The sequence below is a fragment of the Lygodium microphyllum genome, chromosome 12 (genome assembly GCF_053477565.2).
Source record: "Lygodium microphyllum isolate KBCC chromosome 12, Lygodium_microphyllum_v1.1.10, whole genome shotgun sequence".
NCBI classification, from domain to species: domain Eukaryota; kingdom Viridiplantae; phylum Streptophyta; class Polypodiopsida; order Schizaeales; family Lygodiaceae; genus Lygodium; species Lygodium microphyllum.
The window spans coordinates 4,616,778-4,642,230 of NC_141146.1; the positions used below are offsets into that span (position 1 = coordinate 4,616,778).

Below are 25,453 nucleotides of genomic sequence, written 5' to 3' on the forward strand. Positions count from 1 at the left end.
CCTAGGAAGAGACCACTTATGAAAGGTTTCCGATTGCAGGTATTGAAGACTCCAACAAAAGTGTAGCTTGCTCTTCATCGACACGCAACTCTGAATTCTTGTCCTTTATCATCCTGCAAGCCCGCCAAGAATCGTCATGTGCAGAATCCCCAACAAAAAACAGCCCTACCATCCACTCCAACAACCCTACCACCAACCACCTAAGCCACCAACGTGCCCCCAACGACCTTCCTCCACACCACCACCAACACTCCTCCACGGCAACCACCGATGTCCCTTCCACCCACGTCTTCAGTGCAGGCCAAAGCCTGCTACCTACGACGGTGAGTGCCATGGAACTAGCACTCGTCTAGGAGGGGGGTAATGTTAACCCTCAAACGAACAAAGGTGGAAAATCCAAAAAAGCTGAAGCAGAAGACAAGGCCAAGGCAAAAGTGAAATGGAAGACGAAGGCGCGCCAAGAAAAATATGGAAACACAAGAAGCGCAGAAAAGTCCTAAATAAGGGAAAAAGACGCACAAGGAAAAGCGCAAGTCAATACTTTTGAAAAAGAGTGCAAGTGCATCATGATTTAATTTAAGGAGCGCCGAGCTCTCATCCGTGCAATTTGTAAATGTAGACAGGCAGTGGAAAGGAAGATAGGAAGATAGAATGACAATGCGAAAAAGGGCCTAGGCCACGGCCGGCCATGTAAAAAAGGGGATAAGGGGATGACCGCCCAAAAGGGATTTAGGTTTTTGTATATAAAGTTGAAAAGTGAATGAGAAGCTCATTCTTGTGTGTGGCCAAAAGTGGGTCTCCTCTTCTTCTTCTTCTTCTTTTTCTTCTTCTTCTTGTTCTTGCTTGCTTGAGCTTGTGCTTGAGAGAGAGTGTGTGAGAGTGTGAGGGAGTGAGTGTGTGAGGGTGAGGGACTGGGGAGGAGAAGCTCTCCATCTTCTCCTCTCTTCTTCTCTTCTCTTCTCTTCTCTTGTCTTGCTCGCGGCAACGGAGCTTGGAGCGTGGAGCTTGAGGATGGAGCTTGCTTGAAGCTTGCACTTGGATCATGGAGCTACCAGAGTGCGCGGGAGAGGAGGTAGCTCGATCGGCATGGAGGTAAGCTCACTACACCCGTAGATATAGATGGCACATCGGCTATGTGAGAGGTAGCCATTAGTGCTCGGCTTGGAACGCTTGAAATAATAAGCGGTGCGTAAGTCTTGGCAGTTGAGGGAAAGCTCCCATAGAGCCTAACCACACAAAGTGTGTGGAGTTTCTCAAGACATACGACCCTGACAAGGAGTGCGGCACCGTGATGGTAGGAAGGGGAGAAAATGCTAAACATGTACAAGTTCACTTAAACCTAGCCTTGGTGGAGAAGGCGTTGGGATTGGAGCCGAAGATAGAGAAAAAGCATAAGAGGGATGTTTATGCCATGCTGAAAATGAAAAGTGAGGATGTGCTAACTAATGATGGCATCACCATCTAGGACATTCCTGATGCGGAAGCCAGACTATAACCAAGCTAGTGCACGCGCTCTTCTCCAGCCAATGCTACAACTTCTTAATGCATCGAATCAGTGTGCTTGTGCTGGAGAATGTAGCAGCTCACACCTTGGGTGAAGTCAATTGGAATGGATATGTACGCAAAGCCATTGACCAGGTGGCTAAAGCACTAGCTTTAGGAAGTACACCAGTAGGTGGGGAGTCCCCAGCTTCCAAGGCCATAAAAAGAAAGAAGGCCTCGTCCAAGGCCTCATTCATTGGCTATGGAAGAACTTTGATTGCGCTTATCCAGGAGGCAGTGAAGGAGACAGAAAGTGCAGAAGAGGGAGAAGGAGAAACACCTGATAGGTCACTCCCTCACCAGGACCAAGAGAGGTCCAGTGCAGGATCGAGAATGACGAGGAAGGGCAGGAACAAGAAGAACAATCGGGCAAAAAGCAGGCCAAGAAACCCAAGAAGAAGATGGCACAAAAGAAAAAGAAGCAGGATGAAGGCCGCAAGAAGGAGAAAGGATTTGGAGATGGCAAAAAGAGAATCCCTCAAGGAGGCCGAGGAGAGGTAGAAAAAGAAGAAATAGGAAGAAGAAAAGGCAAAGGAAGAAGTCAACAAGGCTGAAAAGGTGTCAAAATAGGAGGCTGAGGAGAGGAAAAGGAAAGAAAAGGAAGAAAAAGAGAAATTGGAGGAAGAATGCAGGAAAACTGAAGAAGAAAGGCAAAAAAGAGCTGTTGAGGAAGAAGAGGAACTGAGAAGGAAGGAGGAGGAGGACTTGGCCAAAGCTATACGCCGGTCAATCGAGCAGCAGAGCAGGGCCAATGATCTGGGAGCCTTGAGCCCGCTGAGGGAAGAAGGGCTTAGTTCCAGCACACAGGTACTAGAAATCACACCACTCGCTGTCCTTGAAGGCAAAGGCAAGGCCCTTATCCACCCTATCTCTACTCTCATGGTGCCTCCCACCGAACCAACTACCCTCACCCCTAGTATCCCCACCAGCGCAGATATCTCCAAATTCGTGGCATGGATGTAGTATTTTATTAATAAAGAAATGGCATAGGGAAAGAGCACGGAGACCACGGCCATGGGGCAAAAGAGACCAGCCACATATACTGAGTCGAGACAAAACCAGAAACATCAGAAAGTGGAGACCTCGACCACTCCAATCCACACAATAGTGACGCCACCAACCAATTACGACAAGTACGTCGCCCAGCTGCTCTCCCAACTGGAGAAGGCTAAGGAGGAAAAGAAGATAGTTGTGGCTGAGTTGGTAGTGGAAAAGGAGTCGGTAGCTGCATTCTAGCTCGAAAAGACCCGCATAATAGCCATGCAGCAAAGAGAGATCTCTGATCTCAAATAGGAATTGAAGGACAAGGAGGACATGGAGAAGAGCTATAAGCAATGGGCTGGAGGATGAAAATCAGGAATTGGTGTAGATGCAAAGAGAGTATAAGCTCCTCCTGATGCAACATGGGGAATTGGAGGCGAAAACTGTCAATTGAGCAAATGATGGAGGAATTCAATGCCAAAGAAGAAGAGAGAAAGCAGGAGATGGAGCAATAGCAAAAGAAGATCGAGTCTATGACCGATCAGCTACACTTGGAAAAGAAAGAGCAAGAGAACATGAGCAGGGAATTGAAAGACCAAGAGCAGAAGCTCATAACCCTGGTGCAGAAGCAGGGAGAGAGCATGGAAGAGATAAACAAGAGAGCAAAGGAATGGGCAGTACAGAATGAAAAAAGGGTGAAGACACTAGCACGACGCCTCGCTCTGGTAGAGAAAGAAAAGATCCTCGTAGAGAGCAAAGAAAAAGCCGCCCAAACAGCCTTCAATGCCCAGCAAAAGGCCTTTATTAACACACAAATGGACACCACCTGCCTAGAAGAAGGAGAGTCATTGGAGGTGGTACAGAAAAAACTTAGTATCGCATGCAGAGCTCTGCATGCAGGGCTGTAGATGCCACCTCAACCTGCGGAGGTTAGGATGAGCCTAGAAGAGCAACAAAAGTAACTGCTACTTGCCGGCCTAATCCCCCAGGAAATTGACGCAATGGGCTTTGAAGAAGGAGCACAACACGGAGACCGGCAGGGGGAGGAGGCTGAGCCTAAATTCGATATGGGGAGATTCAGAGAAGAGGTGATCCCACAACCCCCCTCGCCGCATTCCCAAGAGCAACAACAAGTTGATCCATGTGCGGAGAGACAAGCTGCGCTCAGGGAAAGACGGAGAAAGTTAGTTGAAGAAACTAGGAAGCAACTAAGGGCCAAGCCATTCGTGCAGCCATCCGCACCCCTCCCACCGTGCCCTGATGACATTCCCGCTGGATTCCACGAAGAGCTGGTAGTTTGGGAGCGACAGGAAAGAGAAAAATACCCATTCACCTTTAGCTTCCTCATGCCCAACAGCCTGTAGAGGGTTTTACCACTCAAGGCGACGGAGAAGGTGATCGCGATTGGTAGCCGACTAGGACAAAAGTGGCTGGAGGAAAGGGAGAAGACCCCCACTCTTTGGGGAAATGAAGAAGCTGAGTTTTGGCAAAACAAAGTGTTTGAAGTACCACATACCGTACAGGGATATAACTGCCAACCCCGATAGAGGAGGCGGGTGTGCGACATCAGCATGCTCGCCTGGATGGCTTTTTGCAACACCCTGCCCTACGAGAGGAACAACCCCACGTTCATGGCGTATCCTCATAGGGTAGGTGTGGATTTTAATGCCACCCTCCATGGGCGTTATGATTTTCCTATCATCTACAACTCTAATGTTGTCTCCTTCGAACATGCCCTCCTCTTCAACTCGGAAAACTTGGATGACTCCATGACACATTTCCTCGCGGATTTCTCATCATGCCCCGATCCAGCTTTCGTAACTACATGTAATTATCTTAGGTTACTTAAATTATTACTCAAGCAGGACCCGACTCCACAAGAATGTGGCCTGCCTCCCCTCTTCTTTGACCCTAACGCCATCGACAGCTGTGCCATGGCGCGTCCGATGATGAGGGCTAGCCTCCTCCCCTCTTTTTTCCTAGCTCTCCTGGAAGACATGAACGACAGCCAGTTCACTAGATGCAATCATCCTTTCCTCTCCACCACCTCCCTCCACGTCCGCATGAATCTAAAAGGATACATGCAAAGCTATCAATTTTTTAGCAAATCTATTCGACCCCTTTCTCCGCCTAATTCAGACGATGAGAATTAGGCACTGGCTGTCATTCTACTAGTGTAATACTATTATTTTTTATTTTTTAAAAAAATAAGAAGAAAGAAAGAAAAAGAAAAGCATGAAAGGAAAAGCAAGAAGAACATTACACATGGAACGGACAAAACAACTTACTTGCAGAAGCACTTAGCACCACATAAAGCATGATCATTGCACCTAGGGGTCCTCAAGTTAGGCGTGCTTGGTGGCTTCGGTCAACTGGCTCCACTCCTAACCCCCTAGCCCTTTTTACTCCCCCACTTCACGCTTAGGGCCCATCAAGGGCAGGACATACCTAGGGAGGTAACACTCGCCTATGGTTAGACCTGTCACCCTAAGCTACTTGCACCGCACCTCCCTTTCCACGAATGGGGTCCTCAAGTGTGGGACATCATCCAGGATAGCCTGTGGTTAGACCCAACTCCCCATTCCATGAGCACGAGCACAATGTACTACACAATAAGGTAGACACCCCCCTTAGGTAGAGCACCGCACCTTTTCCTTTCAGGCATCACAAAGGCGATAAACCACCGACTTCGGAGGCCCCCATCATCCACTTGCTATCCATTTGGCTTCTCCAATAAACATCATTACCAAACTTCCACAAGCACCCGAGTTTACATGTGGCCCTACCCTCACACGACTACTTTGTCAACTACCTATTAAACCCCAACAACAGCCAAAAGTACCATGGGACTAGCACCCGTCTCGGAGGGGGGTAATGTTAACCCCAAGTTAAGAAGGCGGAAAAATGAATGAAAAAGCGAAAAAAGGATGGAAAAAGAGCAAAGACATGCAGGTTGCCTCTAAAGCTAAGCTGGGGCCACAAGCGTAAATTTAAATGAAAGGCGCCTCAAAAAACTCCAAAAACTCGTATAAAAGAGCGCCAGGTTCCCTCCTGTGCCAAGTGTAAAATATTAGACAAGTGTAGACTAGAGGCAAAAGGCTAGAAGAGGAAATAGAGAAAGGACTCCTCAAAGGATGCTTGGACAGTATAGCTCATTCACATCTAAGGATCCATGAGTGCAAAGTTCTCAAAGCCACCAAAGCAAGGAGTGGATACATGGTCCAAGGTAGCCACACAGCTACCTAGCATCGCTATTTTTGGAGTTTGACAAAGATGGTGAGGCATGCAAAAAACGTTGGGGACACATTTATGAGTCGTATAGAAAGAATATGACCCGTAATGCTATATCAGGCGCAGTGATTGCAAGATCACTTGTCAATGGCATGATCTTGTGGATGAATATATGTGGAATCATGGCAATGTTGTCAACAATGCACAGGTCTCATATGTTGGTTGGTTGTCTTTTCCATAAGACAACACTACATCAGTCTCCAATGATCCAGGTGAACACACTTAGGAAGACATTGGCTCTAATGAACCTCCAAAGATCGAGCAAGATCAAACGACCAACCAAGGAGTATGCAATAAGAAGGGTAGAAAGATAGAGGAGTCTCTCAGTGACATGGCTAACACCTCTTGATCAATGTTAGCCAACCAAAAAGCAAACTTAGAGGGAAAGAAAGCATTTGAAGAGCGCAAGCTCATTATCATGGATACACTTGCCTCCTTTGTATTTGGTTTGTTAGATGTAATCAAAAGTCTTAAAAATGAATAACGTTTCGACAATAGATGAATTTGGAACTTTTTTTTACAAAAATATGTTTTTAAGTCTACTTATACATCTCTCTTCAATTGTCTCATAAAGTTTCGTGAAATCTTTTGACAGGTGAATGGACAATGAAAGTCTTATGATAATGTGTGTCATTGGTGTTGTAGTTGCTATCATGGCAATGTTTTAGCTATTGTTAAGTGATTTGGATGATAGGGACAATGGCATCATGCAATTGGATACTTTGATGGAGTGCATGGCTTGAGGTTGTGTTGCACGTCGAGCTACAATAGGTCATTGAAGGCATGATCGATGGCCTAGACCACAAACTTTTATGGAGCAGGGGCTTTTGGGAACTAATAACCGAATGTTAAAAAAGCAAGTTACAAGTTAGCATGAGTACATTTGAATATCTCGTCGTGAAGTTAGCACCACAAATGCAACGCAAGAATATAAACTATAGAAGAGCAATACTCGTCGAGAAGCGGTCTGTGTGGCTCTACATCGCTTGGTGAGCGGCTCAATTTTGTGACTTATAGTTGATTTGTATGGAGCCTCAACTTTGTTTACACAATTGGCTGTTTTGGACTTTTGCAATGCATTGGTCACATCTGGATTGCATGTATGTACATAAAGTGGCCAACATCACAACATATGCAGATGCATTTTAGACTCTTCGAGGTATACCATATGTTGTTGGTGTAGTAGATGGTAGTCATATACCCATCATTGCACTAAGAGAAAACCATGAATATTATTTTAGTAGGAAGGGCTTCCACTTAATTATTTTACAGATTAGTGTGGCAGTCGATTGTGTTGTTTGGGACGATGACGTTGGCTGGTGGGCAGGCTCTATACACGATTGGAATGTTTTTCAATGTTCAGATCTAGGAAAACGATGCACAAACAAAGCTTTGGGGCAATTGTGCTTATCCAGGATGCTTTTGGATGCTTCCTCCTTTCAAGGTAGTAATGATGGACTATCTCCAGAACGTTATTATTAGAATTACATACGATCAAGTACTCGTATGCTAGTTGAAAGAGCATTCGACATCCTTAAAGTGCGATTTTGTATATTGCAACTGCAGATGCATTTTAGGCCCTTCGAGGTATATCGTATGTTGTTGGTGTAGTAGATGGTAGTCATATACCCATCATTGCCCCAAGAGAAAACCACGAAGATTATTTTAGTAGGAAGGGCTTCCACTCAATTATTCTACAGATTACAGTGGCAACCAATTGTGTTATTTGGGATTATGACGTTGGCTGATGGGCAGGCTCTATACACAATTGGAATGTTTTTCAATGTTCAGATCTAGGAAAACGATACACAAACAAAGCTTTGGGGCAATACTGTCTGCTAGGCAATTGTGCTTATCCAGTATGCTTTTGGATGCTTCCTCCTTTCAAGGGTAGTAAGGATGGACTATCTTCAGAACATTGTTATTGGAATTACATACAATCAAGTACTCGTATGCTAGTTGAAAGAGCATTTGGTATCTTTAAAGCGCGATTTTGTATATTGTTGAAGAGATGTGATATACTTTTACAAAATAGCTTGAAGAAGGATAGTGGTAATATGCATTCTTTTACATAATATATGCATTATGCATGGAGATAGTTTTGATGATGTACGAATACGTGAAGTGACAATGGAACTTGAGAGAGAAAGTAATGCACCTCATCAAGACATGGACCAACAAAATAGCTTGAGGAATGGATTGGCAAAAGTTGCTACGCTAACAAACACAGGTACCATGCAAGCAATTCAAAGAGCTCAATCAGCCGAGCCAACACCGGGGGCAAGCCATCTTGGGGGAGCATCTTGAAGAGACAACGTTGGTCGAGCCATGTTTGGAGAGAGGGAGAACGCAAATGTGAGAACAATCTTTGGTGATTCTGACTCCGCAAAGGAGATCGACGACGAAGACAACGGTGAGTAAGCTTTTGTAGCATCTGCATTGCAGGTGGAAATGTGGAAAGAGAGGTGGTGTGCTAATAAAATTTCCCTCTTTCCACCTTTTTGATGAGAGTTGGGTAGAGCCATGCCTCAACGGCATGGTGAAGGGGGGGGGTTTCAACTCCCCTACTCTTTTTTTCATTACTAATTTGTGTTAGTTTTATTAGTCACTTTTTTTGTTTGGTTTTGTAACATCAAATTGTGATACTTATAGCCAATGATTGTGTAAATCATAAATTGCAATAATAATTGTAAGTGCTAATAACGATTAACATGGATTAGTATGGTAGTAATATGTATTAGTTTTATGAATTATATCCCCTTTTCCACATCAATAACAAAAACTTGTATTATCTAGCATCAATGATTGTGTTTAATCTGGCATTCAAATAATAATTATTATGTCAATAATAATCAACGTCTATAGCATTCTTTCATTCACATGTGATTTGGAGATAATTCGAGAAGTGTCCAATGCATAGATGGTGGTCGGTGTACAAACAATTGTGGATGAAAAATAAAATGACACTTATTAACTAGGAAAATGTGTTACTCAGTGTGTAAGCAGGTGACACGCATGTGACCGCCCAAGTCGACTTCTCCTGTGCCCACCAACTGAGCGCAGATTGGGTGGGCGATGGGGGTGTGTAACCAGCCTCTATACCGTAGAGGGCGATGCCCGATGCAGAATGATCGATTCTGAATGATGCCTTGACAAATGCTGTGTCGTAACGCCGCGGATCTTGGTTGCTGCATATCCTGTTCGAGATATGGCGGGCCTGCTGGCCTGGGCCGCAGACGTGGTTGCAGGGAACGGCAGCGCAGACGACGACGAGGCCACCTCTCGTAATGAAGCGTCGGTGGTTCCATCCTTCCACTTCAGTCCCGAGCAGCAGGATTATGTGAGGCGCCTGGATGCCCAAGCCGCTGACTTGCAGCGCACGATCCAGCACCTGCGACAGCGTATCCCGCCTCCTGACATCTCCCGCAGCCTCCCGCAGCTGCATACCGATTCTCTCGCAGCTCACTCTGCACTCAACTTGGAGCTCAACGCACACCAGGCCACAAAGAAAGAGGTGCATAGCTCCATCCTGCACATAGGTTGAATAGTAAGGTTTCTTGTTCTCATTATACAAGACAAGCATGAGTAGCACAACTATGATATTTTTTACTACGCCGTTGCCATAGATCAGCGTTGTCTAATAAAGATGTCTATCTCATATGTGTGCAAATGAGGTGGAATGACTATTCTGCATCAGACGAGTTCTTCATCATTATTGTTACTATTCCGTTGCTATAGATCAATGGTTTCTGTTCAATACATCTCTGTATACACACAGATGAAATTGGACGACTATTCTGCACAAGATGAGTTGGTAGTATCTTTACAGTCAGGAATTCAAGTCCTCCTTCCTTCAAAATAGATGGTCAGGTGCTGTCCTTTTGAGTATAGACTTTCTTTATTTGCCTCTGTAACAAAGAGAATGTTATTACCTTTGTAGGACTAGAATTTGAAGAAAACAACTGAAAGCAGGAAACTCACTTACTTGTACAACTGATAGACCGTGGAAGTAAGAAACTCAGAATTCAAAGGGACAAGACAATCTGTACAAAACATGGACTTTATGTCACCTGAACATGTAAAATGGGGTACAATTGTGTGATATATAAAAGATGATAGAATGCCACTTAAGTGTACCAATCTGCCATTGTTTGCTAAACTAGTGGGGCACTTCTGCCAAAATACATACTTGCCTTACTGGATCTGGATACTACTCTCTCTTAGCAACATTTTCTAGAACAAAACAAAGATGGGGAACTTAAACAAAGTTGGAGAGATGCACATTCCTCTCAATGATGAAATTGTGGAGCTTCATGAGAAGAATCTTTATACTATTTTTGAGACATGTAATCTTTGGCTTTATCGTGAACTTGAATTTGAATTGAGAATATCTATGATTGTTTGGTCACTCAAAAAAGAGAATTTCATGGTCCTCTACAATTGTGAAATGTTAGCCTTGGCTTTGTTTGATTTTTGGGTATCCACAAATGATCATGAGCTATCATGAGGACATGTATTTTTGAAACCTCACTTAATATATGGATTAATTTTTAATCACATGATTAAGTAAATGTTGCGCATGTAAGATGCAACTGGGGTTAAAGTAAATTTATGAGCTTGGGACCCGAAGAAATCATGGGATATCAAAGGCTAAAGTTGTTATAAGTTATGTCGCCAAGCACTTGGTGGTATCTGGTGCCAATTGTTGGCCTAGGTCATCCATTTGGCTATAAGTGTCAGTTGATGACACTAGAGAAGTGGCGTTTAATGGTATCTAATGCCAATCTGATGGTCAAAGATGACGTAGAGACACTCGGGAATGGAAGTTGCCTAGCCAATTTAATTATTGGCCAGTTAAATTATTTTTCAGGACACCTAAATAATTATTAGATTAATTTTTAGTATTTAAAGATTAAAGATTAATATTTAATTATGAAAAATGTTGGAAAAACCATTTGAGAAGGCTGTTACTTGTGAAAAATGCCCATGTAAGACTGAAAAACGTCTTTAGAGGTTGGAGATGCTTTTTTTAAAATTCAGCCTGTAAGAGAGAGAAAGGGGATGTTGCTGGTTTGATTTGCAGCCATTGGAGGACCTTCTGAGGTTGCCAAGGGCAAGAGAAGACCAATCAACAGCAGGAGGCAGCATCTATAGGCTGTTGAGACAAGGCAGTAGCAATAAATGACTGATTTTCGTCAGTTCTTTGCATCTACAAGCTGTTGTGGCAGGGCAGTAGCTGCATTTGACTGATTTTCAGTCATTCTTCGCGACAAAACTCTGAATTTTTTCTCTCTACAGCTTTTCCTCTCATCTTCCAACCATTTCTTAGCCTTGCTCCAAAGATCTCAGCATTTGGACCTTTAGAGGTTGAGAAATTTCAGATTTCCCTGTTGTAAACCCTAATTTATAGCAAAAATTAGAGTTTAACAGCAGCCTCAGGAAGCATGCCAAAAAATTAGAAGCTCCAAGACTTGGATTCAACAAGACTGAAGCTGTTTTTAGTCTATTCAAGTGGAGGGACCCGTAAATAATTGAATTTGGGCATTTTCCATCTCCATCAAAGCGGGTGAAGGCCAATTGATTCCTCGAATCAAGGGGCAAATCAGGTGAAGGCCAATTGAATCCCATTGTAAATCAACATTTTTTTCAATAAAGCTAAAGAAATACTGAAAGGGATGTCAATTTTGGGGCCAATCGGGTGTGCATTGTTCAAGATCAGTAGGTAAATTTGTATTTTTAGATTTGCACTAATTGTTGTTGCTGTAATTAAGTTGTAATCAGGGATTTGCCGCCCATCCACGGAAGAAAGACTGGTTACATGGTTTCATTGCCGGGATACCACTCAATCGCTTGATTTGGTGGACCCGAGGCACATGATTGCAAGCCAAAGCTTTGTGCTAGTGCTGATTTTTACTCTCAATTGAGAAATTACAGCAATATGTCTTCATACAGTGAGATGGACTCAAGTAATGATGATACCTCTCAATATGAATGTTCACATGGAAATGAAAGAAATGCAATGCCTGACCTTAGACAAGGTTTAGACCATGGACAAGCTAAAAATGTTGATGTTGGGCAAGATGCACGGTCTTCAAGGCATAAGGAGGTTGATGACCAACAAAGTGAAGAGGAATTTGATAACCAGTTCAAGAATCGAATGAGGACAGCAGCAAATCTCTTTGCCGAATTGGCAAAGGATCCTCAATTTAGCCGATTTTTGAATGCTCCAAAGAAGGACAACAAAGGCAAGAAGAAGAATACGTTTTCTATACCTTTGGGACAGCAAGATGCACAGAAGATAATGCAAAACCCTTCATTTGAAGCTCCCAAAGATTCTAATGAAATAGAATAGTTGGTACCTACAGGGCAAGGAATTTAAATGCAAGGCCATCACGGAAGTGCCAATTCGATGGATTTTGGACAGCCAGGTGTGTATGCTATGATGGGGCAACCAAGATATTTTGATGGAAGCACGATTTTTCATGCTATGGTTGGACAAGGACCGCATACGAGAATGTATGACACAAATCCCCATGGTATATAACAACCAATGCATGGAGTGCAAGGTCCAATGTATTCGGGTATGACTGGAAATCTGTAAAACCCTGTGTATGGCAGCATTGGCTTGATACCTGGGGCACAAAGTAGCATGTTTGGTACTGCATCTGTATCCCCGAATGCTTATGGGGCTCAAGGAATGAATGTTGGTCATGCAAATGCTTTGTTTGGCATTGGTTTTGATGTAAATTCAGCAAATGCACCCTTTTCACAGCAACCGGTGTATGATAACTTGACACCCAAAGGCGCAGCAAAAGACTATGATGAGGGTGGAAATGAGTGAAGTTTGAGTCCTTCAGTGGTGTACAAGATAGGCTGAAAGCTTTGACTTTCATTTAGCAGTTTGATGTAGCCTATTCAAGGGGGAACTTCATGGAGTTCTCAAAGATTCAAAAAGACAGCCACTTTCTTGAAAGGGAATGCTTTACAGTGGTGGTCCACTCTTTTGATGCAAGGTAGAGCATTGTCAATGTGGGTACAATTCAAGCAAATGTTTGCATTGAATTGGTTGACAAGTACCTTTGAGGTGGACATCATGACAGCTTGGAATAAGTTGGATGCTAAGGAATGTAAGAATTTGGAGCAATATAATAAGAAGTTTTGGGATGCATTGCTGCCTATTACTTCTTATCGCCCCGTACCCCTTCATGAGCAAGTGGAAAAATATGTTTGTGAGCTACCCAAAGAAATCAAGGATTTTTGCATTAAATCCACCGTGTCTAGCACGTCTCAGCTTATAAGACTGATGCTACCATAGTAGCCAGAAACATCAGAAACGTTTAGAAACGAAATGTCAGAAACGTTTTACGTAAGTTTCTTTCAAGAGGGGGTAAAATAAGAAACACGGTTTTTTTTATATAGGGATTTTTAATAGTTTTGACTATGGAAAGAGGTTCTAAACCTATATGAAACTCTCTCTTAAACAAAGAATGACTAATTGAGCTTGAGTGATAATAGAATCAATTGAGAATAATACTTTATACGTTATCTCTTAAACAAAGAATGGCTAATTGAGCTTGAGTGATAATAGAGTCAATTGAGAATAATACATTATACGTTATATATCCATGATCCATTATTGACTTGTCACTTATGTCAAAGTTAGTCTTTGGACAAGCTATACTAGGTTTTAGAACTCATACATTATGATTCATACATATTATACAAAGAAAATTGAAATTAACATATAAATAGCCTATCTATAATATGAATTGAGTCAAGTTGCAACATCATGATTTTTATTTCAAAACAAACTGACAAAATGTCAAAATCAAGAATGAATCATAATATTTCATAAATAACTCATAAATGAGATTTAAGTCGTATAATATTTAAATCTCAAGACAATAATAGATATTAGATTGACCAAGTTCAATAACTAGACAAAATCACAAAAAAATTAGTCTCTCGTCCAAAATCTTGAGTCCTCACGAGTCATTACATATCATCATCACCATGCTTAACATTGCCAAATAGTTTTTGTCAAAAAAACCATGTTTTGGGTTTCAACTCAAAAAAAAAAAGCCCACGTTTTTACTCTTAGAAACGTTTCGCACTTTAAGAAATGTTTCGTAAGTTTCAAATTTAAAGAAATGCGTTTCTTAACTGCTGTGGATGCTACAACCAATACTTTGCTGCGTGGAAAGGATTCTGGCTTCCTAGAGAGTAGAGAGAAGCCGAATAAAAATGTGTTTAAGGTTGAGAAAAGGGGTAGATCTGAAAATCAGCCTGAAAAGAGGTCAAAACAACATAGAAAGGGCTCGAAAACATTGGTACAATGTTTTATTTGTGAACAAGAGGGTCACATTGCAAGGGATTGTCCCAATAGACAGCAAGTTGGAAAATCAGGAAATTAGGGAGATTCTAAAGGAAAGAAGCCTAAAACATCAGTGGGATTGGTGCCCGATGTTGTTAGTGATCAGCCCAATGATGATGCTACTGAGTTGTGCAAAGCATGGGGCAAAATTAGGGATCGTCATGCATTGATTTTCTTTGATAATGTTGTATGACCCAACTTCATCTTTGTTGACATGGCCGTCTGTCTAGGCATAAGAGAGGATGAGATGGGACCCATGGGGGAAGTTGGAATGGCATGTAAAGGCCATGCAGAGCCTGTCTCACCGCTCATTGGAAAGCTTCGGTTGCACATACAAGGATATGTGGATAGTGAAGAGTTCTTCATTGCTCCAGTTGAGGATTGTGATGTATTGCTTGGTATGCCGTGGTGTCACCGTATGCATGCAGTGATTGATTCTTGTGCAAAAAAGATTACTATTCAGCATAAGGGAAAGGTACTCACACTTGATGTAAAGTTAAAAGGGAATCTGTTCCTGTTGTCTTTGCAGCTATCATTTCTAAAATAATGAAAAATCATCTTTCAACATACTTGGTTTTTACTAAGGATAAAGATGATAGTGAGAATGTTGGGAACATGTCTAAGTTAGAGAAGGATTGCATGCCATTTCTGAAAATGTATGCTGATTACTTCTCTCAGTCACTTCTAGGCCAGCTACCGCATGAAAGGCTAGAAAATCATGGCATAGATCTTATCCTTCGAAGTAGCCCACCTAATAAGCCACCCTACAGAGTCAGTGTGATTTTCTTTGATAATGGTGCACGAGCCAACTTCATCTTTGTTGACATGGCCGCTCGTCTAGGTATCAGAGAGGATGAGATGGGACCCATGGGGGAACTTGGAATGGCATGTAAAGGCCATGCAGAGCTTGTCACACTGCTCATTGGAAAGCTTCGGTTGCACATACAAGGATATGTGGACAATGAAGAGTTCTTTATTGCTCCAGTTGAGGATTGTGATGTATTGCTTGGTATGCCGTGGTGTCACCGTATGCATGCAGTGATTGATTCTTGTGCAAAAAAGATCACTATTCAGCATAAGGGAAAGGTACTCACACTTGATGTAAAGTTGAAAGGGAATCTGTCCCTGTTGTCTCTACAGCTACCATTTCTAAAGTAATGAAAAATCATCTTTCAACGTACTTGGTTTTTACCAAGGATAAAGATGATAGTGAGAATGTTGGAAACATGTCTAAGTTAGAGAAGGATCGCATGTCATTTCTGAAAATGTATGCTGATTACTTTTCTCAGTCACTTCTAGGCCAGCTACCGCGTGAAAGGCCAAAAGATCATGGCATAGATCTTATCCTTGGAAGTAGTCCACCTAATAAGCCACCTTACAGAGTCAGTGCAGCCCAACAAGAGGAGAATGTGAGTCAGATAAATGAGCTGTTAGAAAAAGGGTTGATTCAGCCCAGCTCATCTCCTTTTTGTTCTCCAGTGCTTTTGGTACAGAAAAAGGATGGTTCATGGCGTATGTGCATTGATTATTGTGCTCTGAACAAGATCACAATAAAGAATCGCTTTCCGATTTCTCGGATCGATGATGTTATGGATAGATTGTAAGGGGCAGCCATATTTCGCCGTATAGATTTGAAAAGTGGGTATCATCAAATACGCATTAGACCAGAAGATGTGCCTAAGACAGCTTTTAGGACATCTTTTGGATTGTATGAGTTTCTTGTTATGCCTTCTGGACTTACGAATGCTTCTGTCACTTATAATCGGATGATGGATCGTATCTTTAGGCCATATAGAGGATTTGTGGGCTTGATGACATGATTGTCTATTCAAAGAACGAGGCAGAGCATAGAAGACACTTGGATATTATGTTCAATGAACTGCGTGACCATAGGTTGGTTATCAATGACAAGAAAAGTGAAATCTTCTTGTATAAAATCCACTTTTTGGGGCATATTGTATCGGCTGATGGTATTTGCATGGACCTTGCAAAGGTTGAAGCATTACAATCATGGCCACCTTTGAGGAATGTGCATGAGATCCGTAGCTTCTTGGGTTTATGTTCTTACTACAAAAAGTATGTACACGGGTTTACTGAAATTGCATCTCTATTGCATGCGTTGCAGAAGAAGGATGTGCCATTGAGATGGATAGCAGTGGAAATTTCAGCATTTGAAAAGTTGAAGTAAAAGATGAGTTCAGATCCTGTGCTCGTGTTACCCGATCTAAGGAAGTCATTCATAGTTCAATGTGATGCATGTGGTAACAATATTGGGGCTGTTCTTATGCAGGACGGTCGAGTTGTGGCTTACGAGAGCCAAATTCTCCACAGGGCAGAAAAGAATTTGCAGATCTATGAGAAATAGCTCTTGGCTGTAATTCATGCATTGCCTTCGTGGAAACATTATTTGTTGGGAGCTGATTTTACAGTGCAGACAGACCATCAAACTTTGAGGTACTTTTTAACGCAGACAAAGTTGTCAGAGAAGCATATGAGATAGGCAAATTTTCTCTCTATGTTTCATTTTCAGACTGATGGTAAAAAGCATGGTGTGGTTGATGCACTATTACGTAAGCCACAAATTTCAGCCATCAACATGGTTTATCACACTGAGTTGGATGCCATGAAAGAGCAATATGTTGCTGATTCGGACGTTGCTAATGTTTATGATCGGCTTTGCAATGGCCAAAGGCATGAACACTTTGTGCTAAAAGATGGATTTTCGATGATGCATAAATGACTATATGTCAGAAAGCAGTTAAGGCCTAGAGTTATCCTTGAAAGTCATGTTCCTCCGTATGCAGGACACAAAGGTATTGATGCCACGGTCAAGGTAGTGGAGTATTTCTTTTATTGGCTAGCTTTGAGGTATGATGTAGAACAGTTTGTTAAGACATGCATCGTATGCCAGAAGGTAAAGCACGATAGACAAAAGTTTCTGAGTTTATTGCAACCCTTGCCTATTCCAGATCGGCCTTGGCAGAGCATTGCAATGGACTTTATTTTTGAGATTCCTTAGACACCTATAGGGAATGATGGGATACGGACTATTGCAGGTTTAGCAAACAAGCCCATTTCATTTCGGTGAGGAAGAAAATAAAGGCTGATCATATGGTACGATTGTTTTTGTAGCACATCTTTAAATATCATGGTATGCCAGAGTCCATCATTAGTGATCGAGACCCCCGGATGACTAGTTTATTTTGGAAGGGCTTGTTTGAGAATATGGGTACTACACTGAAATTCTCATCATTCTTCCATCCACAGACAGATGGTCAGTCTGAGGAAGCAAATTCCACATTGTTAGATCTTTTAAGGTGCTATGTTTTAGACCACAAGACACAGTGGGAGCAGTATTTGCCCTTGGATGAGTTTGCTTACAACAACACAGTGCATAGTTCTACGGGCAAAGCTTCATTTGAGGTGGTTGAGAGTGGCAAGAAGGTACCACCTATTTTGCAAACTAAGGATAAGATCTTTGAGGTTGATCGTTATGTGGAAAACTTGGGTGTAGCCTAGGCAAAGATAAAATATGCACTTCAGAGATCGCAAGAAAAGCAAAAGAGGGCAGCTGATCACATAGACACGCTTTGCAGTTTGCAGAGGGTGGGAAGATCAACAATGTGGCATATCGGCTGAAATTACCTCCACATTGGCGTATACATATAATGCCTTTCATGTCAGTTTGTTGAGGCCGTTTCATGGTGATATCCCAAAGGATATGTCTGCTGAAATTCAGCCTGAGGTCGAGGAGCTAGATGAGATTTTGGTACCTGAGCAAATTTGGACACATAAGGAAAGAAAGATCAAAGGTAAAGTTTCCAGGAGATGCTTGTGAAATTTCAGAATTATTCACCAATGGATTTCCACCGGAAAGGGAACCTGCAGTAAAGACCAATAGACAGAGTGAACTGGAGAACCCGAAACACAACCTCGAGAGAGAAGCCACTAGCTCTGTGCATCCATGCTGGAAGGAATACGAAGGTCTCGTCACCAAGTTGTGGCTGATTTTCCGAGATCCCGATCTAAGTGGTACGTGAAGATCCTGGGTATCAGTAGAAGAGATGATTGGTCGAAGACAGCCACCCTAAGAAAGTAGAGGATGGGTGAAGAACTTCATGTGGAGTAGGTTCCCTCTTTGAGGTGGAAGGTGGAGGGGTCCCTGTTGAAGTTGAAGAAGTAGATGCCCCCTCCGAGGGCAAAGAAATAACATCCCTCTCTGAATCCCCCTCTGAAGTAGATAGGGAATCCAAAAACTCATGGATCACGGACTCCGAAATGTCTGATGACGAAGGAAGTGCCGTTGGTCGTGTTGAAGAAGCTATCTGGGGTGCCGAAGAGCTCCTAGAGGTAGCCTCTCGAACCTGAGTAGTCGAGGGTGGGGAAGGGTGGAGCTCAGAATGAGCAAGAGGTGGGCAACAATTGCTGTCTCTTAGTGGAGCAGATTGGGTAGCCAAAGAAGAGGAAGGAGTCAAGCAGCCACTCTCTCTTGGAGCGGACTGGCAGGGAGATAATATCAAACAATCACTGTCTCTCGATGGAGCGGACTGCAGATTCATAGGTCGTGGAAGCCACAATACCTGAAAATAAGTGGGAGAAGACTGCTGCTGGCATTGCGACGATCTCCAGGAGGTCGTAGCTCCAATCAATCCTCCATGTGCTCAAAAGGACTTAGTGCGCATCTGATGCGTCTTATTGCCTTGAGCATAGTACTCTGATAGCCAATGCAGAACGATCTCTGTGGCCCAGAAAGGAGAGGGGACACAAGGAGTGCCTGGTGGAAGACGCATATACTTCGGAGAGGTGGGGAGCAAAGATCGAAGTCGGCAAGCATTGGGGCCTTGCTAAAGAAGGAAGAGGTCAGTCACCATGAAGCATGAACCGCAATGTCCGCCTCAAGGGGTGTGAGGGCAGTGTGAAGCATGAACCGCAATGTCTGCCTCAAGGGGTGGGAGGATAGTGGACAGGCTGGAAGTGAGCTACCGGTGGGAGGAGGATGTGACCAGCATTAAGAGGTTGCAACTAGTAGAGAAACGCAAGTGAGGAGAGAGAAAGACTAAAAACGCAGGCATGACAGCTTGGAGGAGAGAGAAAGACAAAAAACGCAGGCAGCAGGACTGTGATGATGTGGTAGGCTGTACGGCAGCAGATCTGCACAGAAACAATAGTCGCCTGACTGAAATCAGCTCCAAACTACATGAAGAGGGCTGGAAATTAGGCACTAACTGATGGAGACAGCAATGGACAGCTTCGGCTGAGATGTTCTCTGCGAACGGGGTGTGGGCAGCAAGCTGAAACACTTGAAATCTGCAAAAACGAGATTTTGATGCAGTGGAAGAATAAGAGAAGTGGATGTTGAACCCGCCACTGGTCTTTGCCTTCATTGGAGTGGAGGATCTTTGCCGTTGTTTGAGCAGATCCAGCTTTGATACCATGTCAAAAGGTGACGTACCAGCAAGATAGTAGGGTTGGCGGGAGGAACACGGAGTGAACTCCGCAAACATGGAGAAGAGAAGAGAAGAGAGAAGAAAACTTTGATGAATGGAATGATGAAGTTTTGAATCATGGAGTGAATGTGATACAAGGGAACAAGGGTGCCATAGCACAAGGGGTGTGAGGGTAGTGGAGAGGCTAGAGAGAAGAGGTGACGGACTGAATGAATCAGCCATGAGGAATGAATGAGAGAGTGGCCTATAAATAGGCATAGTTAGTCTAGGATGGTGCCCCTTTTTGGGGTTGCAAATCCTAAACGCAAAACGCAAACTGCGGGTGAAGGGTTTCTCAATAGGAGATAGTACTTTTACTTCTCCAGTAATGGACAGCTCTCGTATGTAGTGGATCTCGGATGTATTCCGCATGCATCCAAGGTATTGCGCCGACAGTATGTCTACCATGAGATCACTACTTAGTGTACCAGTCACTGTGAGATGTATGCAGATGAGTATGAGTTTCCACTAGGCACTGGAACTATACTTTTGCATCAGCTTATGATCAATTTAGCATGAACTTTGCCTCAATTTTGAGACAAAAATTCTGATTAGTTTCAGCTCAGTTTTTGATCAGCTTGAGAACCATTTATGGCCACTTTTTGGATTAGTTGTTCATCAATTTTTGCACTGATTGCTGGTCAGTTTTTGCAATGAGTTTGTGATCAGTTTGGGGTCACATTTGCAGCAGTTTGTGATCAATTCTCAGATCAACAGGTGATCAGTTTATGATCAGATTACGCTAAACATGGACAACATATGTTATGATGCCATTGATGTTTTAGCCATGGTTTATACTTGGTTTTCACTATACTATGGTTTGGTTTTGCCAGATGAGTTAAGCTCATGAGAAATGGACATGTCACATGATAATCTGGCAATGTTTTTGAGATTCTTTGTGAGTCTTATGCTATGTTATGTTGGCTGGTAATTTTCAGCATATGTTGGACATATGGAATGGTTGAACAGTAGTACGCAATGTTGTGTTGACTATGATGCCCTATGGAAATTCCAATGTAGTACTTTGCTTTTGATGCAATTGGCAGTGCAATCGAGGATGATTGCAAGGATTTCAAGGGGGAGGGCTGTCATGAAGACATGTATTTTTGAAACCTCACTTAACATGTGAATTAATTTTTAATCACATGATTAAGTAAATGATGCACATGTGAGGTGCAAATGGGGTTAAAGTAAATTCACGAGCCCGGGACCTGAAGAAATCACGGGATGTCAAAGGCAAAAGTTGCTATAAGTTATGCCGCACAGGTACTTGGTGATATCTGGTGCGAGTTGTTGGCCTAGGTCATTCATTTAGCCATAATTGTTAGTTGGTGACACTAGAGAAGTGGTGTTTAATGGTACTACCTAACGCCAATCTAATGGCCAAAGATGACGCAGAGACATTCGGGAATGGAAGTTGCCTAGCCACTTTAATTATTGGCCAGTCAGATTATTTTTCAGGGCGCTGAAATAATTATGAAAAATGTTGAAAAAACCATTTGGGAAAGCTGCCACTTGTGAAAAATGCCCATGCAAGACTGGAAAATGTCTTTAGAGATTGGAGAGAGGCATTTTTATAAATTCAACCTGCAAGAGGGAGGGAGGAGAGGCTGCTGGTCTGATTTGCAGCCATTGGAGGACCTTCTGAGGCAGCCAGGGGCAAAAGAAGACCAATCAACAGCAGGAGACAGCATCTACAGGCTGTTGAGGCAGGGTAACAGCAGTAAATGACTGATTTTCTTCAATTCTTTGCATTTACATGCTGTTGTGGTAGGGCAGCAACTGCACTTGACTGATTTTCAGTCATTCTTTGCGACAAAACTTTGAATTTTCTCTCTCTACAGCTTTTCCTCTCATCTCCCAGCCATTTCACAGCCTTGCTTCGAAGATCTCAGCATTTGGACCCTTGGAGGCTGAGAAATTGCAAATTTCTCTGCTGTAAACCCTAATTTACAGCAGAAATTAGGGTTTAGTAGCAGCCTTGGGAAGCGTGCTAGAAATTGGATCCTCCAAGACTTGGATTCAACAAGGCTGAAGGTGAATTTCGGCTGAATTCAGGTGGAGGACTAGGCAAGCATTGAACTTGGGCATTTCCATCGTCTATGAAGTGGGTGAAGGCCAATTGAGTGCCCGAATCAGGGGGCAAAGAAGATTGAAGGCTTGCTCGTCACTTTGGACAGCAAGGGGAGTTGAAATACCAAAAGGGATTGGGAGAATCCCATTGTAAGTCAACTTTTTCTTCAATAAAGCCAAAGAAATAATGAAATGGGCGCCAATTTTGGGGCCAGTCGGGTGTGCATTGTCCAAGATCAGCAGGTAAATTTGTATTTTCAGATTTGCATTTATTATTTGCTGCTGTAATTACGTTGTAATTAGGGATTTAACACCCTATCCGAGGAGGAAGGCTGGTTTCACCTCCCACCTCTCAGAGGGAGAACCTACTCCACATGAAGTTCTTCACCCATCCTCTACTTTCTTGGGGTGGTTGTCTTCGACCGGTCATCTCTTCTATTGATACCCATGATCTTTAGGTACCACCTAGATTGGGACCTCAGGGGTTCAGCTGTGCGACTTGGTGATGAGGCCTTCGTATTCCTTCCAGCATGGATGCACAGAGCTAGTGGCTTTTCTCCCAAGGTTGAGTTTTGGGTTCTCCAGTTTACTTTGTCTACTGTTCTTTACTACAGGTTCCCTTTCCAATGGAAATCTTGGATCTTAGGGATCCTCTACATCTTCCTCCTCTTCTCTTCTTGCCTTGGTCACTTGGTTAGCATGGAGCCATCTCTCGAGATCGAGTACAGTTATATCCTTATGGTTCTCGGCACCACACAAAGTTCGACATTCCTCCTATGCATTGCATGTTTTCATAATCTTTGTACTAGGGCGCTTGGGCAAGTGAACAATTTTTCCATGAGGGACACTGTCCAAGTGGCACCTGTTGCATGAGCATTCTTCAACATGTAGCATTGTATCTCCACCTCACTCTTTTCGTTTTCCTTTTTGGGTCTGAGAGGGGGTGTTGAGAAACCCTTCACCCTTCACCCACAGTTTGCGTTTTTGCGTTTTTACGTTTTGTGTTTAGGGTTTGCAGCCCCAAAAAGGGGTGTCATCCTAGACTGACTATACCTATTTATAGGCCAGTCTCTCACTCATTCTTCACGGTTGATTCATTCAGTCCGTCACCTCTTCTCTCTAGCCTCTCCACTATCCTCACACCCCTTCAGGAGGACATTGCGGTTCGTGGTTCGCGGCTGTCTTCATTATCTTCCTTGTGCTACGACACCCTTGTTTCCTTGTATCACATTCGCTCCATAATTTAGATCTTCATCATTCCATTCATCAGAGTTTCTTCTCTCGTCTCTTCTCCATGTTTGTTGAGTTCGACAATCCGCAGCTTCTTGGGTTTATGTTTTTACTACATGAAGTAAATACGCGGGTTTGCTGAAATTGCATCTACGTTGCATTTTAGCATTTGAAAAGTTGAAGGAAAAGATGACTTCAGATCCTGTGCTCGTGTTGCCCGATCTAAGGAAGTCATTCATAGTTCAATGCGATGCATGTGGTAACAACATTGGGGCTGTTCTTATGCAGGACGGTCGAGTTGTGGCTTTTGAGAGCCGAATTTTCCACAGTGTAGAAAAGAATTTGCAGATCTATGAGAAAGAGCTCTTGGTTGTAATTCATGCACTGCCTACGTGGAAACATTATTTGTTGGGAGCTGATATTACAGTACAGACAGACCATCAAACTTTGAGATACTTTCTGACGCAGACAAAGTTGTCAGAGAAGCATATGAGATGGGAAAATTTTCTCTCTATGTTTCATTTTCAGACTGATGGTAAAAAGCATGGTGTGGTTGATGCACTATTACGTAAGCCACAAATTTCAGCCGTCAGCATGGTTTATTACACTGAGTTGGATGCCATGAAAGAGCAATATGTTACTGATTCGGACGTTGCTAATGTTTATGATCAGCTTTGCAATGGCCAAAGACATGAATACTTTGTGCTAAGAGATGGATTTGTGATGATGCATGAATGACTATGTGTCACAAAGCAGTTAAGGCCTAGAGTTATCCTTGAAAGTCATGTTCCTCCGTATGCAGAACACAGAGGTATTGATGCCACGGTCAAGGTATTGGAGCATTTCTTTCTGACAAGTATGGCTATATATAGTCAAATATGTAAAAAAAACTGGCCGACCAGCAATAAATAAGACCATAAAGTCTAGCTGACCTGCATAGAATGCTGATGTGGCAGCAATAAATGATGGCGATGGTGAGGTGGGAGTGATAAATGCTGGTGATTGTATAGAAAATGCTGATGTGGTAGATCACCCTATTTTATGATTAACCTAACAAATAATTTTAACATCATTTCATGGAATGCAAAGGGGCTTGTGCTCCAGCAGCAAGTAAGTGACATGCAAGAGCTTGATAAGAAGAAGAAAGCTGGACATACTTTCCTTGTACAAGATAAAACTAGCCAAAGAAGGTATACATGAGTTTATTATTCCTAACTATGGTACCTTTCTAGTTGTATTTGGTTGCGGTAAAGCTAGAGATACTCACCTTGCACAAGATAAAACCAGGATGTATTTGCTGAAATTTAGTGTGAGGTTGAGGAGCTAGATGAGATATTGGTACTCCGGTAGATTTTGGCACATAAGGAAAGAAAGGGGATGACTTGGCAGACCATCTTCAGTTGTTGTTGTGCTACCTCGATGCTTTTCAATTAGAGCCGACTTTAGATCGGGTTCAATTAGGTTTAGCAGAGCAGGGGTCCAGAGCAGTGCATGATGTTTAAGGGGGAGGTAGCACTTCCACTTCGACAGTGATGGACAGCTCTTGTATGTGGTGGATCTTTGATATATTCAGTATACATCCAAGGTACTGTGTTGACAGTATGTTTGGCATGAGATACTATTTAGTGTACTAGTCACTATGAGATGTATGGACATAAGTATGGGTTTTTACCGCGGCTTTGAAACTATACTTTTGCATCGGTTAGACATCAGTTTGAGATCAGCTTATAGTCGGTTTGGGATCACATTTACATTAGTTTGTGATGAGTTTTCAGATGAGCATATATGGTTTCAATGGTTTTCAGCTGGTTTTATGGAGAGCAACATGCTTAGTGAATGCCTTAGTTAGAACAGTTTAGAGATATGAGAAATGGATGTATCGGATGAGTTTCTAGTAAGAGGTTTGGACTATTTTTAAGTTTTATGTTATGTTTATGCTGGCTGGAAATTTTCAGCAAGTGTTGGGCATATGGCATGGTTAAGCAGTAACGGCCAATGTTGTGTTGATTGTGATGCCTTATGGAAATTTCAGTGCACTATACTCTTTGCTTTGGCACATTGCAGTGCAATCAAGGATGATTGCAGAGATTTCAAGGGGGAGGTTTGTCACGAGGACATGAAATTTTTGGATGCTTTGCTTTTGCTAGAAACATCTGATTAATTTAATAATATAATGCGTAATGTTGTAATGCACATATGATTCATATGGTAGTAATTTCATGGTAACAGGCCAAGGACCCTGAGGAAGCAGTGAGTGTCAAAGGCAAGAGTTGTGACAAGTTATGCTAGTTGAATTTTGGGTGACAGTTGCATTAGTTTGTCCCTAGGACAATTAATTATTAATTATGAAAATTAATTTTATGGCTGAAAATTACTGGAAAATGAGATTAGAAGGCTGCCACTTGGCAAAAATGCCCATGCAATGGTGGAGAAGGTTGTTTGGGGGCTGGAGAGACTCATTCAATTCATTTAGGCT

The 25,453-nt window shown here is 42.7% G+C and overlaps 1 protein-coding gene across 4 annotated transcripts in view; it reads left to right on the forward strand.

The window, feature by feature from the left end:
• Positions 1-8,861: 8,861 nt before the first annotated feature.
• LOC148027411 (golgin family A protein) overlaps positions 8,862-25,453 on the forward strand; it is a 55,501-nt gene continuing 38,909 nt past the window's right edge. For 2 of the 4 annotated variants that reach the window (XM_087689095.1, XM_087689093.1), the window contains exons 1-2: positions 8,862-9,125; positions 9,219-9,328. In XM_087689095.1, the coding sequence (XP_087545221.1) occupies positions 9,102-9,125; positions 9,219-9,328 (134 nt within the window). In that variant the 5' untranslated portion in view covers positions 8,862-9,101. Of the gene's footprint in view, positions 9,329-25,453 lie in introns of all 4 variants that reach the window. The other 2 variants (XM_087689091.1, XM_087689094.1) reach the window with 2 other exon arrangements.